Source organism: Nerophis ophidion, linkage group LG05, assembly GCF_033978795.1.
Source record: "Nerophis ophidion isolate RoL-2023_Sa linkage group LG05, RoL_Noph_v1.0, whole genome shotgun sequence".
NCBI lineage: Eukaryota > Metazoa > Chordata > Actinopteri > Syngnathiformes > Syngnathidae > Nerophis > Nerophis ophidion.
The window spans coordinates 5,264,328-5,277,802 of record NC_084615.1 but is presented as its reverse complement, the minus strand read 5'-3'; the positions used below and the strand labels follow the sequence as shown (position 1 = coordinate 5,277,802).

The 13,475-nt window shown below is 43.9% G+C and overlaps 1 protein-coding gene across 2 annotated transcripts in view; it reads left to right on the top strand.

The window, feature by feature from the left end:
• nsd1a (nuclear receptor binding SET domain protein 1a) overlaps positions 1-11,597 on the top strand; it is a 61,096-nt gene extending 49,499 nt beyond the window's left edge. The window contains exons 16-24 of one of the 2 annotated variants that reach the window (XM_061899769.1): positions 1-72; positions 150-262; positions 343-612; positions 699-815; positions 5,015-5,156; positions 5,239-5,345; positions 5,469-5,667; positions 10,476-10,671; positions 10,743-10,941. The exon at positions 1-72 is cut by the window's left edge and continues 134 nt beyond it. In XM_061899769.1, the coding sequence (XP_061755753.1) occupies positions 1-72; positions 150-262; positions 343-612; positions 699-815; positions 5,015-5,156; positions 5,239-5,345; positions 5,469-5,667; positions 10,476-10,671; positions 10,743-10,788 (1,262 nt within the window). In that variant the 3' untranslated portion in view covers positions 10,789-10,941. Of the gene's footprint in view, positions 73-149; positions 263-342; positions 613-698; positions 816-5,014; positions 5,157-5,238; positions 5,346-5,468; positions 5,668-10,475 lie in introns of both variants that reach the window. The other variant, XM_061899768.1, reaches the window with a different exon arrangement.
• The last annotated feature ends 1,878 nt before the right edge of the window (positions 11,598-13,475 follow it).

Sequence of the window (13,475 nt, the reverse complement as noted above, 5' to 3'; positions counted from 1 at the left end):
TCCCTTACATGGAGGGTGATACTCACAACATCGAGAAAATGGGCAAGGGAGCAGACGCGGTGTATAAAAATGGTAAGATACGCTCCTGTGTGTTAGTGTTTTGTTTTTGAATGATGTAAGTAAAGATAGTGTCTGTGTATTTTTTATAGCCCTGACGGAGGCAGCAGAGAGATTCAAAGAGCTGCAAGCAGAAAAGGAGATGAAGCAGCTTCAGGAGGACAGAAAGAACTATAAGAAACCTCCACCATACAAGCACATAAAGGTGTGCTATGTCACTGATTTGTCATTTTCTTTGCAAAGGCGGCGCTTAGTAAATACAAGCACCAATCATTGATCTCTTAGGCAAATAAGCCAATCGGAAAGGTGCAGATCATCACGGCCGACCTATCTGAGATCCCGCGGTGTAACTGCAAGGCGTCGGACGAGAACCCGTGCAGCGTGGATTCGGAGTGCATTAATCGCATGCTGTTGTACGAGTGCCACCCTCAGGTGTGTGCAGCCGGGGAACGATGTCAGAACCAGGCCTTCACGAAACGCCAGTACACGCCTGTGGAGATATGCAGGACACTGTCGCGTGGCTGGGGTTTGCGCGCCGTGTCCGACATCAAGAAGGTAACTGAAGTTTTCCAGCTGTCTCCTCCCCCCCTTCCCCCTTTTAGTAACCATCGTCCCGCATGCACATCCTCGTTTCTCCACAGGGAGCTTTTGTGAGTGAATACGTAGGGGAGGTGATTGATGAAGAAGAATGTCGAGCCAGAATTCGTCACGCTCAGGAGAATAACATCTGTAACTTCTACATGCTGACAGTAGACAAGGTAAGATTGAGAACTTTTACGTCATGTGTAGCCACACCAAGTACCTACAGAGCATTTACAAGTGCACGCTATAATAGCTGTAAATACTTAATGATGAGCTGGCAGATTGGTGAATAATTGGACACCTTCAAAATAGGGCTGGGCGATATGGCCTTTTATTAATACCTCGATATTTTCAAGCCATATTTTGCCTTAGCCTTGAATGAACACTTGATGCATATAATCACAGCAATATGATGATTCTATGTCTACATTAAAACATTTTTGTTCATACTGCATTTTTAAACTTTCATGCAGAGAGGGAAACCACAATTAAGTCCATTTACAAAAACTGTACTTATTAGACAGTTATTAAGCAGTGGCACAAACATGTCATTTCAAAACAGAAAGTGCAAGACTGTCAGAGACATTTTAAAACAGTCTATTAATGCACTTTTGTGCATGATGTCACTAAGATGACATATCAAAACAACATTAAAGTGCACTTTTTGTACAGAATGCAACTACAATCGTTTAAAGAAATAAAGTGCACTTTTGTGCATGATGACACGCAAGATATTTCAATAACTAGCAAATAAAAATGAGCTGCGTAACAGGAAATCCGGAAAAATGTACGTCCTTTGCTATGTGGTAGGTTCCTACGAATGTTATTAAATTCTGTTGTTGACTATTTTTTCATACGATCTGGAAATGGTTACTTCGGCATTTTGTGGGTTTGGCACCGAACGGACATGTTGACATGCAGTTTCAAGCATCCTTCATTCTCGAGCGGGGGACTTTTCAAATGATGCTACAAATTAGCAGTAATGCTACTTTTTGTAGCAACGCTTTTGCCGCATAAATATCCAATCCAATCCACTTTATTTATATAGCACATTTAAACAACAATAACGTTTCCAAAGTGCTGCACAGCCATGTTAAAAACAATTGCAGAAAAAAAAAAAAAAGTATATATAAATATATTATGGTCCACAAATGACTGAATAAAAACAAAAAATAAATAAATATAAAAACAATATAAAAACAAATATGATTAAAAAATATTTTGAAGGGTAAAATCAATTAAAACAGTAAAATAAAAATCAAAGTGTATAAAAAACACAGAGGACCACACAACTCACGTAGTGTTAAAAGCTAAAGAATAAAAGTGGGTCTTAAGACGAGACTTAAAACACTCCACTGTGGAAGCAGTTTGAACATGGAGCGGCAGAGTGTTCCAGAGCTTAGGGCCGACCACAGAGAAGGTCCTGTCTCCCCTGGTCTTAAGTCTGGTCTTGGGCACCACGAGCTGGAACTGGCTCTCGGACCTCAGAGCGCGCGCAGGAATGTAAATTTGGATGAGGTCCGAGATATATTGAGGTGCCAGTCCATGTAAAGATTTAAAAACAAACAGCAATGTTTTAAAATCAATTCTAAAATGAACAGGGAGCCAGTGCAAACTCTGAAGAATTGGGGTTATATGCTGGCGTTTCCTGGCCCCTGTTAAAAGTCGTGCTGCCGCGTTCTGGACTAACTGCAACCGGGAGAGAGCTTTTTGGCTAATGCCAGCATAAAGTGCATTGCAGTAGTCCAGGCCACTTGAAATAAAAGCATGCACGACTTGTTCAAAAAGGTTAAAAGATAAAAACGGTTTAACCTTTTACTAAAAGACGAAGGTGATAAAAACACGATTTTAAAACGCCATTGACTTGTTAGTCTAGTTTAAAATCGCTGTTTCTGTTTCAAGCCAAACCACCGCCAGACGATGGACCCTGTGCGTTTTTTCTTAGGAATTAATTCTTCCTTCATTTGTTACCAGATTGGCACCTTCTTTGTCTCGTATTACCACTCCACTAGCATCACAGCTAATGTTACCCATGCTGCTGCCTCTAATGCGAGGACGTATGATGTGACAGTATGTGACGTCTGTAAGAAGGAGAGACAGGAAAGAGTGAGAAGAGCCTGCAGTAGCAACTGAGTGAGAACGTATACTTAGGGCTGGGCGATATATCGATATATCGCGGGTTCGTCTCTGTGCGATATAGAAAATGACTATATCGTAATATTCGAGTATACGTTCTCAGGCAGTTGCTTTTAGCTGCGGGCATTCAGGCTCTTCTCACTCTTTCCTGTCTCTCCTCACAGACAAGTAGGCGCACATTCTTACATACGTCACAATTGTCACGTCACATACACGTCCTCGTCCGGCAGAGAGGTAGCGGCGTGGCTAACGTTAGCTGCTAACGTAGCCGTACGAGAAAAAGAAGGTGCGTATCTGGTAACAAATGAAGGAAGACTTAATTCCCAATAAAAACGGCAGGGTTTCCATCGTCTGGCGGTGGTTCGGCTTCAAGTGGGAATATGTCGAACAGACAACCGTAATTTGTCAAGTGTGGGGGGAAAAAGCGTTGCTATAAAAAGTAGCATTACTGCTAATATGTAGCATCATTTGAAAAGTCACTCGCTAGAGAATGAAGAGAATTTCATAACGTTCGTCGTAACCTTTCACATAGTGAAGGACGAATACTATTTGATTTCCTATTATGCACCTCATTTTTATTTGACACTTAAAATGTCTCCGACAATCTTGCACTTTATGTTTTGGAAATGACTTGATTGTTTGTGCCATTGCTTAATAACTTTAATAAATATACTTTTGGTCGATTGACTTAGTTGTGATTTCCCTCTCTGCATGAAAGTTTAAAAGTAGCATATATGAATGCAGTATGAAGAAGAATGTTTGAATGTAGACCAGGGGTGCCCACACTTTTTCTGCAGGCGAGCTACTTTTCAATTGACCAACTCGAGGGGATCTACCTCATTTATATATATCATTTATATTTATTTATTTATGAAAGAGACATTTTTGTAAACAAGTTAAATGTGTTTAATGATAATACAAGCATATGTAACACATATAGATGTCTTTCTTTCACAAAGACAAGAATATAAGTTGGTGTATTACCTGATTCTGATGACTTGCATTGATTGGAATCAGACAGTAATGATGATAACGCCCACATTTTCAAATGGAGGAGAAAAAAAGTTGTCCTTTCTGTACAATACCACATGAAAGTGGTTGGTTTTTGGCATCTAATTCATCCAGCTTCCATACACTTTACAAGAAAAACATTGGCGGCAAATTCCGTAGCTTGCTTGATTGACATTCACGGCACCCGAGGGTCTTGTGAGATGACGCTGGCTGCTGCCAGTTCATTATTATGAAAAAATGACAGAGAGGAAGGCGAGAAACACTTTTTATTTCAACAGACTTTCGCGCCGTCCCTTCCGTCAAAACTCTAAAGGCCGACTGCACATTTCCTATCTTCACAATAAAAGCCCTGCTTCATGCTGCCTGCGCTAACAAAATAAGAGTCTCGGAAAGCTGGCGTGCACAAGTGATGTGCACGCCAGCTTTCTGAGGGATCGCTTGTGCACGCCAGTTTTCCGAGACTCTGTATTTAGTTAGCGCAGGCAGCATGAAGCTTTTATTGTGAAGATAGGAAATGTGCAGTCGGCCTTTAGAGTTTTGACGGAAGGTACGGCGCGAGAGTCTGTTGAAATAAAAAGTGTTTCTCGCCTTCCTCTCGGTCATATTTTCATAATAATGATCTTGCAGCAGCCAGCGTCATCTCACAAGACCCTCCGGTACCGTGAATGTCATTTAAGTGACGTCTTGGTGAAGATTGATGATCACTCATTTTTAGGTTTATTTTTTTTTAAAAGCCTGGCTGGAGATCGACTGACACACCCCCCGCGGTCAACTGGTAGCTCGCGGTCGACGTAATGGACACCCCTGATGTAGACACATAGAGTCATCATACTGCTGTGATTATACGCATCAAGTGTTCATTCAAGGCCAAGGCAAAATATCGTAATCTATATCGTATATCGCGATATGGCCTAAAAATATCGCGATATTAAAAAAAAAAGGCAGTATCGCCCAGCCCTACGTTTACTCCAATATCACGATATAGTCATTTTCTATATCCCACAGAGAAAAACCGGCGATACATCAAGTATATCGTTGTATCGCCCAGCCCTACTTCAAAATAAAAATCCTCGCTTAATCTCTGCTGGCCCACATTTTGTAGCTTTTTTTAGCCTAATGTGCGAGGCAAATGAACACTGAAGTTTTTACCAGGTCATTGTCCTGTACTTACCCGATCAGTTCATAATTTATTTGTAATATGCTTTTTGTAAACCTTATTTTACTGCAGGACCGAATCATTGATGCTGGACCCAAAGGGAACCAGGCTCGCTTCATGAATCATAGCTGCCAACCAAACTGTGAAACTCAGAAATGGACTGTGAACGGGGACACCCGTGTTGGACTGTTTGCACTACAAGACATCCCAGAAGGTCCCGGCTACGATCTGCAACTAACTCAATGTGGTAGTGTGCACTGTGCAAAACATCAACTTGACCCAGTCTTCCCTTTTAGGTGTGGAGTTGACTTTCAACTATAACTTGGAGTGTCTCGGTAACGGCAAGACCGCCTGTAAATGTGGAGCACCGAACTGCAGCGGCTTCCTCGGTGTTCGACCGAAGGTAAGAAATTTGACCTCAACTTCAGCACTATTAGAGATAGGTGAACTGATAAACACATGCAAATAGGAAACGAAACCCCATTTTCTGCACTTTCATCTTGCTCTTTGCTGTCCTTCCATTCAGAACCAGCCACCGGCTGAGAAAATGAAGGAAGGAAAGAGGCGAGTGTCCATGAAGAAGAAGACCAAGCAAGAGGTGACCAAAGAAAGGGAGGATGAGTGCTTCAGCTGTGGCGATGGTGGCCAGATCGTGTCATGTAAGAAGCCTGGTTGCCCCAAGGTCTACCATGCTGACTGTTTGAACCTGGCCAAGAGGCCTGCAGGCAAGTAGAGCTGTTAGTTTTACCATGATGTGAAATCCACACCAGCGTGCAGTCAGGTAATGAAATGCCTGACCACTTCTGTGCTAGCTAAAATACCGCATTTTTCGGAGTATAAGTCCCTCCTGAGTATAAGTCGCACCTGCCGAAAATGCATAATACAGATGGAAAAAACATATATATGTTGAACTGGAGTATAAGTCTCATTTTAGGAGAAATGTATTTGATAAAACCCAACTATCCAACTATCGTGGGATCACACTCCTCAGCCTTCCCGGTAAGGTTTATTCAGGTGTACTGGAGAGGAGAATACGCCGGATAGTCCAACCTCGGATTCAGGAGGAACAGTGTGGTTTTCGTCCTGGTCGTGGAACTGTGGACCAGCTCTATACTCTGGGCAGGGTTCTTGAGGGTGCATGGGAGTTTGCCCATCCAGTCTACATGTGCTTTGTGGACTTGGAGAAGGCATTGGACCGTGTCCCTCGGGAAGTCCTGTGGGGAGTGCTCAGAGAGTATAGGGTATCGGACTGTCTTATTGTGGTGGTCCGATCCCTGTATGATCAGTGCCAGAGCTTGGTCCGCATTGCTGGCAGTAAGTCGGACACATTTCCAGTGAGGGTTGGACTCCGCCAAGGCTGTCCTTTGTCACCCATTCTGTTCATAACTTTTATGGACAGAATTTCTAGGCGCAGTCAAGGCATTGAGGGGTTCCGGTTTGGTGGCCGCGGGATTAGGTCTCTGCTTTTTGCAGACGATGTGGTCCTGTTGGCTTCATCTGGCCGGGATCTTCAGCTCACACTGGATCGGTTCGCAGCCGAGTGTGAAGCGACCGGAATGAGAATCAGCCCCTCCAAGTCCGAGTCCATGGTTCTCTCCCGGAAAAGGGTGGAGTGCCATCTCCGGGTTGGGGAGGAGACCCTGCCCCAAGTGGAGGAGTTCAAGTACCTAGGAGTCTTGTTCACGAGTGAGGGAAGAGTGGATCGTGAGATCGACAGGCTGATCGGTGCGGCGTCTTCATTAATGCGGACGTTGTACCGATCCGTTGTGGTGAAGAAGGAGCTGAGCCGGAAGGCAACGCTCTCAATTTACCGGTCGATCTACGTTCCCATCCTCACCTATGGTCATGACCGAAAGGACAAGATCACGGGTACAAGCGGCCCAAATGAGTTTCCTACGCCGTGTGGCAGGTCTCTCCCTTAGAGATAGGGTGAGAAGCTCTGCCATCCGGGAGGAACTCAAAGTAAAGCCGCTGCTCCTCCACATCGAGAGGAGCCAGATGAGGTGGTTCGGGCATCTGGTCAGGATGCCACACGAACGCCTCCCTAGGGAGGTTTTTAGGGCACGTCCAACCGGTAGGAGGCCACGGGGAAGACCCAGGACACGTTGGGAAGACTGTCTCCCGGCTGGCCTGGGAACGCCTCGGGATCCCCCGGGAAGAGCTAGACGAAGTGGCTGGGGAGAGGGAAGTCTGGGCTTACCTGCTTAGGCTGCTGCCCCCGCGACCCGACCTCGGATAAGCGGAAGAAGATGGATGGATGATAAAACCCAACACCAAGAATAGACATTTGAAAGGCAATTTAAAATAAATAAAGAATAGTGAACAACAAGCTGAATAAGTGTACGTTGTATGACTCATAAATAACCAACTGGGAAGGTACCTGGTATGTTAACCTAACATATTATGGTAAGAGTCATTCAAATAACTATAACATATAGAACATGTTATACCTTTCCCAAACAATCTGTCACTCCTAATCGCTAAATCCCATGAATATACGTCTAGTCTCTTACGTGAATGAGCTAAATAATAATATTTGATATTTTACGGTAATGTGTTAATAATTTCACACATAAGTCGCACCCCTGGCCAAACTATGAAAAAAAAACTGCGACTTATAGTCCAAAAAAATACGGTACACGGTTTTCAAGGCGAACCTTATTTTACACTTTGAAATATCTCAAAAGGTGGCGACGGACAGTAAGTCAACTTAGGAAATGTCACCTCGTTGATCCAAATCGACGAAAAAATTAAAGAATAACATACAGTTGTTGTGTGTGTATTTGGGATCTGAATAAGTCACAAATATTGGAAATAAAATGATGGAGGCATGGCGGAGATTTATTTTAAAACCATTTTAAAAACTTCCTCCAAACGGTTCGTTTGCAACTTTCCCAATTTGTAACGTTTTCCTCATTACTGACGTTGCCGGATATCTCCATATATGGCAAACTTGTCAACCCTCCCGATTTTCCCGGGAGACTCCCGAATTTTTGTGCCCCTCCCGAAAATCTCCCGGGGCAACCTTTCTCCCGAATTTCACCCGATTTCCGCCCGGACAACACAATATTGGGGCCGTACCTTAAATGCCTTAAAGGCACTGCCTGTGGCGTCCTCTACAACCTGTCGTCACGTCCACTTTTACTCCACACAAACAGCGTGCCGGCCCAGTCACATATATGCGGCTTTTACTCACACATAAGTGAATGCAAGGCATACTTGATCAACAGCCATACAGGTCACACTGAGGGTGGCCGTATAAACAACTTTTAACACTGTGACAAATATGCACCACACTTTGAACCCACACCAAACAAGAATGACAACACACATTTCGGGAGAACATCTGCACAGTAACACAACATAACTGGACTGTTGACAAACTAGTGAGCATCCTGGATGATGCCAGTCACCCTCTACATAGTGTTATCAGTAGCCAGAGGAGCCTGTTCAGTGCTAGACTGCTTCATCCCAAGTGCAGGACTAATAGACTCAAAAACTCCTTTGTCCCACACGCCATTAGACTGTACAACTCCTCTCTGGGACGGGGGGTACTAGGATGACAGGGGATGCAAAACAATAACAGTGCAATATGTTTTCATAACATGGTCACTACTGCCTACTTTCTCTTGTTATATCCTTATTTTACTGTCACATTTTTATTCCCATTGTTGCTTTTTATTTTTTATTCTTATTGTTATAGTTCTCTATTTTGTTTCCATTTAAACCCCCATTATTTACTTTTTACTTTTATTTAAATTAGGGATGCGCCGATTAATCGGTAACCGAATATATTCGGCCGAATATGGCAAAAAAAGCCACATTCGGCCTTCGGTGGAATGAGTTAAAAACAAGGCCGAATAGTGGCGTGTGACGCAAGTTTTTGATGCGGTGACGCAATCAACCAACGTGCAGTGACGTTGGGATATGTGGTGTACCTGTATAAGTGTATGAGGTGACAAGCACACACTTATTGAGATTTAGTGGGGCCTCTGTTTACATTATTAGCCTGTTGTGTAGGCTACCTGTATAAGTGTATGAGGTTACAAGCACACACTTAATTGAGATTTACTTGAGCCTTCTGTTTACATTATTAGCATATCTACTTTGGCTAAGCAGACTTTTGCCAAAAGGACAATAATTCATTTGTTGTGGGTTTATCCACTTTAATGCACTTAATTTTTTTTTTTGGAATGCATGTTTTGTTTGAAGGCCTAATGTAAATGAAAAACTTTGCTTTTTTTTTGAAAAGCAAAGGCCACTGGATTATTTAAAAAAATGTCAATATTCAATAAAAAAATACTTCATTTGAAAAACATGTCTAAATATTTATTCCAGGCTATTTATGCAATATAAAAAATTTTTTGAAAAACTGCATTCATTATTCGGTATTCGGCTTCGGCCACAAATTTTCATTTCGGTGCATCCCTAATTTAAATTGATCTCAACTCTGTACACTGCTGCTGGAATTTAAATTTTCCTGAAGGAATCAATAAAGTACTATCTGTCGGTCGGTCGGTCGGTCGGTCGGTCGGTCTCGGTCGGTCGGTCTCGGTCGGTCGGTCTCGGTCGGTCGGTCTCGGTCGGTCGGTCGGTCTCGGTCGGTCGGTCGGTCTCGGTCGGTCTCGGTCGGTCGGTCCGTCGGTCGGTCCGTCGGTCGGTCTCGGTTGGTCGGTCGGTCGGTCCGTCCGTCGGTCTCGGTCGGTCCGTCGGTCGGTCTCGGTCGGTCGGTCTCGGTCGGTCGGTCGGTCGGTCGGTCTCGGTCGGTCGGTCTCGGTCGGTCCGTCGGTCGGTCTCGGTCGGTCCGTCGGTCCATCGGTCGGTCTCGGTCGGTCTCGGTCGGTCGGTCGGTCCGTCGGTCGGTCCGTCGGTCGGTCCGTCGGTCCGTAGGTCCGTCGGTCCGTCCGTCCGTCCGTCCGTCGGTCGGTCGGTCGGTCGGTCCGTCGGTCGGTCCGTTGGTCCGTCGGTCGGTCCGTCGGTCGGTCGGTCCGTCGGTCGGTCGGTCCGTCGGTCGGTCCGTCCGTCCGTCGGTCCGTCGGTCGGTCTGTCTATAAACACAACAAAACAAATACCCAGAACCCCTTGCAGCCCCTAACTCTTCCGGGACGCTACAATACACCCCCCCCCATTTCCCGAATTCGGAGGTCTCAATTGCTGGATTTTTTTTTTCACATTATGTCTCTCACAGTTGAAGTGTACCTATTAAGATGAAAATTACAGACCTCTGTCATCATGTTTAAGTGGGAAAACTTGCACAATCGGTGGCTGACTAAATACTTTTTTGCCCCACTGTATACAGCACATACTGTATACATCTACACATACACATACTGTATACATCTACACATACACATAATGTATATATCTATACATACACATCATGTACAGACAATGCCTCCATGGTTGAATTTAAAGTTCCTGGGACTTATGCAGATCCCAAAAACACAAAAACAAGTACCAATAGGGGGTTTTGCAAAATAGGTCCCATTTAGGATGACAGGTGTTTCATAAAAGTGTTTTTCTTTGTTTCCAGGTCGATGGGAGTGTCCATGGCACCAGTGTGACGTCTGCACGAAAGAGGCGGTGTCGTTCTGTGAGATGTGCCCTAGCTCATACTGCAAAGCACACCGCGATGGCATGCTCTTCATCTCCAAGCTGAACGGCAAGCTGTCTTGTAGTGAACATGACCCCTGTGGGCCCGACCCTCTGGAACCAGGCGAGATCCGCGAGTACGTTCCCAATGCCACTTCTGTGAAACCCGGCCTTGTGGCGTCGCCGCTCACTTCCTGTCCACTCCCAGACTCCCAAGGCTGCGCTCCTGTCGCCTCACACGGCGACCAGACTAGAGAGCCTCCTCCTCGTCTCTACATCAACACAAAAACAGCGACCTCCAGCTTCATCCCCAGCAACATGTCTTACCTCACAGACGGGACAGGCGACAAGGCTTCATCCAGCCCGACCTCCTCCAAAGATGAGAGCGAGGATGGCGAGATGGAGGACGGCGAGGTATGTGGGTTAGAGGTCGACCTGGAAGAAGACGACGAAGCCGAGGGCGACGTGGAAGTAATGGAGTTAGTAGAAGATGAACCGATGTCCGACGACTGCTCGGAGGAGGCTGATGACAGTTGCGGTGATTACGCGGAGGACGATACTGGCGACGAGGACGGCTGGAGCGGAGGAGAGGAGGACAAGTGACCCTCAACAAAGCCACCTACTGTACTTGAATGCAACATTGCCTTCTCCTTGGTACAACATTGCCTTCTCATCCCAGACTGCTGTACTGATGCTGCGGATGTGTATCGGTGCTACTCCTTCACTCACTTTCATATACTTTTGTTAATATTTCTTTATTTGTGTCTTGTGCTGTAAGCTTCAGTCGTTCCTTCTTTTAGACATTGTTTACATTTTCTGCCTTTTTTTAAGACATGTTTGAGATATGGAAAAAAGGTATATCTGACCAAACTGTAATCACAAGGGCATTTTGTTGTTGTTGTCGTCGTTGTTGTTGTATTGTCTTAACTTTGACTTCTTAAAAAAAATAACTTGAAAGAACACGGCAAAAAAAGGAGTGGTCATTTATTTGTTACAATGTTTTAATGATATATTTTGACCCTGATGCAAAAATAAACACACTGGAGTCATTGAAACTGCACAAGACTCTTCCTAAAAAAACATACTTTTTTGTACATAATAAAGAATTAATGTATTATTTTTGCAAAGGCCTAACAAAAATATCTGAAATATTACGCTGTGAGTTTACCACCAGTGTAATATTGATGTATTCCAATCTTATTACCATTTTATGGTTCAAACTGCAATAATATAATTAGTTTTCCCATATTTATTTATCATGCATGAGTAGTAGTAGTCGTGTGTAACCCGAGGGTTCCTGGTTCAATCCCCACCTAGTTCCAACCTCGTCCTGAGCAAGACACTTCACCCTTGCTCCTGATGGGTGCTGGTTAGCGCCTTGCACGGCAGCTCCCTCCATCAGTGTGTAAATGTGGAAGTAGTGTCAAAGCGCTTTGCAAGTACAACCCATTTATTTATTTATTTATCATTGATTGATTGATACTTTTATTAGTAGATTACACAGTACAGTACATATTCCGTACAATTGACCACTAAATGGTAACACCCCAATAAGTTTTTCAACTTGTTTAAGTCGGGGTCCACAATCAATTCATGGAGACTGAAATCCAGGTGTTTAATAGATCTTGACAATACATTTTTTAATCATAAAAAAAATTAAAAGCAATTAAATCCTAAAATAAAATGCTTAATTAAAAGGGGTAACATTTATCAAAATAGTGTGGCAACATTAATGCACAATTCAAGGTGTCTATGAGTGATTTTGGGGCGTTATAGCTCGGTTGGTAGGGTGGCCGTGCTAGCAACTTGAGGGTTCGATTCCCGCTTCCGCCATCCTAGTCACTGCCGTTGTGTCCTTGCGCAAGACACTTTACACACGTGCTCCCAGTGCCACCCACATTGGTTTAAATGTAACTTAGATATTGGGTTTCACTATGTAAAGCGCTTTGAGTCACTAGAGAAAAGTGCTATATAATGCCCTCCCGGTAACAGTTCGAGATGCCACCTCAGTAGAAGCATTTAAGTCTCACCTTAAAACTCATTTGTATACTCTAGCCTTTAAATAGACTCCCTTTTTAGACCAGTTGATCTGCCGTTTCTTTTCTTTTTCTTCTATGTCCCACTCTCCCTTGTGGAGGGGGTCCGGTCCGATCCGGTGGCCATGTACTGCTTGCCTGTGTATCGGCTGGGGACATCTCTGCGCTGCTGATCCGCCTCCGCTTGGGATGGTTTCCTGCTGGCTCCGCTGTGAACGGGACTCTCGCTGCTGTGTTGGATCCGCTTTGGACTGGACTCTCGCCACTGTGTTGGATCCATTATGGATTGAACTTTCACAGTATCATGTTAGACCCGCTCGACATCCATTGCTTTCCTCCTCTCCAAGGTTCTCATAGTCATCATTGTCACCGACGTCCCACTGGGTGTGAGTTTTCCTTGCCCTTATGTGGGCCTACCGAGGATGTCGTGGTGGTTTGTGCAGCCCTTTGAGACACTAGTGATTTAGGGCTTTATAAGTAAACATTGATTGATTGATTGACTTCACATTTTAAACATGGCTAATAACTGGGATGGTCTTTCACTCATCAGCACCATTGTTTTGTATAATGTTTCATGTTTTAATGTCCATGGTGCAGGCTTCCAGTTAGTTTGTGTTGATAGCAGCTTTGGACACAAACTCTTGAGGAACTTTAATATTAGGAAACGTTTAACATTTGATCCACAAATAATGATTCATTCTTTCTTTTACTTTCAACACATTATTTGTTTACATCAATTTCAGATACATTTTTCAGTTTTTTATTATTATTTTTCAATCAATTCACAAAATTAGACAATATCTTGTTCTTTTTTTTGTAAGAAATAAGTTTGGTTTTCTATTTTTAAAAAAAATGCCATTGCAACCCCTCAGTGGGTCTTTTTTATATCATAAAGAATGCATTTT